At 45.6% G+C, this 658-nt stretch overlaps 1 protein-coding gene across 1 annotated transcript in view; it reads left to right on the top strand.

The window, feature by feature from the left end:
• LOC119593545 (protocadherin-like wing polarity protein stan) overlaps positions 1–367 on the top strand; it is a 22,689-nt gene extending 22,322 nt beyond the window's left edge. Inside the window, exon 4 of the mRNA XM_037942507.1 lies at positions 258–367. Within this exon, the coding sequence (XP_037798435.1) occupies positions 258–367 (110 nt within the window). The remainder of the gene's footprint in view (positions 1–257) is intronic.
• Positions 368–658: the final 291 nt, after the last annotated feature.

Here is a 658-nt window from a genome sequence, read left to right as displayed (position 1 = left end):
CCAAGACATGACCGCGGTGGGTGTCCAGCAATGACTCAGCACCGCCCGTAAGGAAAAGGGACGAAGGAAAAATCTCCCAGAATATGGCAATCTCTCAGCCGTTTCCTGTAGGGTTAAATCCAGGATGAAGGACCGTTTCGAGTCCTTTTCAAGCGCCTGACTCTACCGAAAAGTCTCCTTATTGTCACGTGGTTCTGGGAAAGACACACTGGAAAAGCTTGTTTAAGTTTATGTCTAGTTTAAGCCCTAGTACCTAGTTGATTTGAGGATAAAGAATCAGAAGGCTGAGGAGCCACCTGACTTCTCTTCAGCCTTACTGTCACGAGGTTCCGGGAAAGGCACACTGGAAAACTTCACTGTAGCTTAAGCTCTAGCATCTGTTGCTTCGTTTACTGCCTTGGCGATAAAGAACCATAAGGGTGAAGAACCTTACTAGTTCTTTTCTTCGGCTTCACTGTCACGAGCGTCTCTAGCATTGGCGCATTGGTTTAGTACCATAAGGCTCAAGGTAGCGGTGCATCGGCCATGTTGGTGTGGTCCGTGTTTAAACATCTCGACAGCCATTAGGGTGCGTTTTCATAATGGGTATAAAATCAGTCGTTAGATTAGTATGATTTCTATGGCATTAAATCTGTTGACTATTAAATGCATCCACTTC

The sequence above is a fragment of the Penaeus monodon genome, chromosome 32 (genome assembly GCF_015228065.2).
Source record: "Penaeus monodon isolate SGIC_2016 chromosome 32, NSTDA_Pmon_1, whole genome shotgun sequence".
Lineage (NCBI taxonomy): Eukaryota > Metazoa > Arthropoda > Malacostraca > Decapoda > Penaeidae > Penaeus > Penaeus monodon.
The sequence above is the reverse complement of the archived record's forward strand: the minus strand, read 5'-3'. Positions and strand labels throughout refer to the sequence as shown.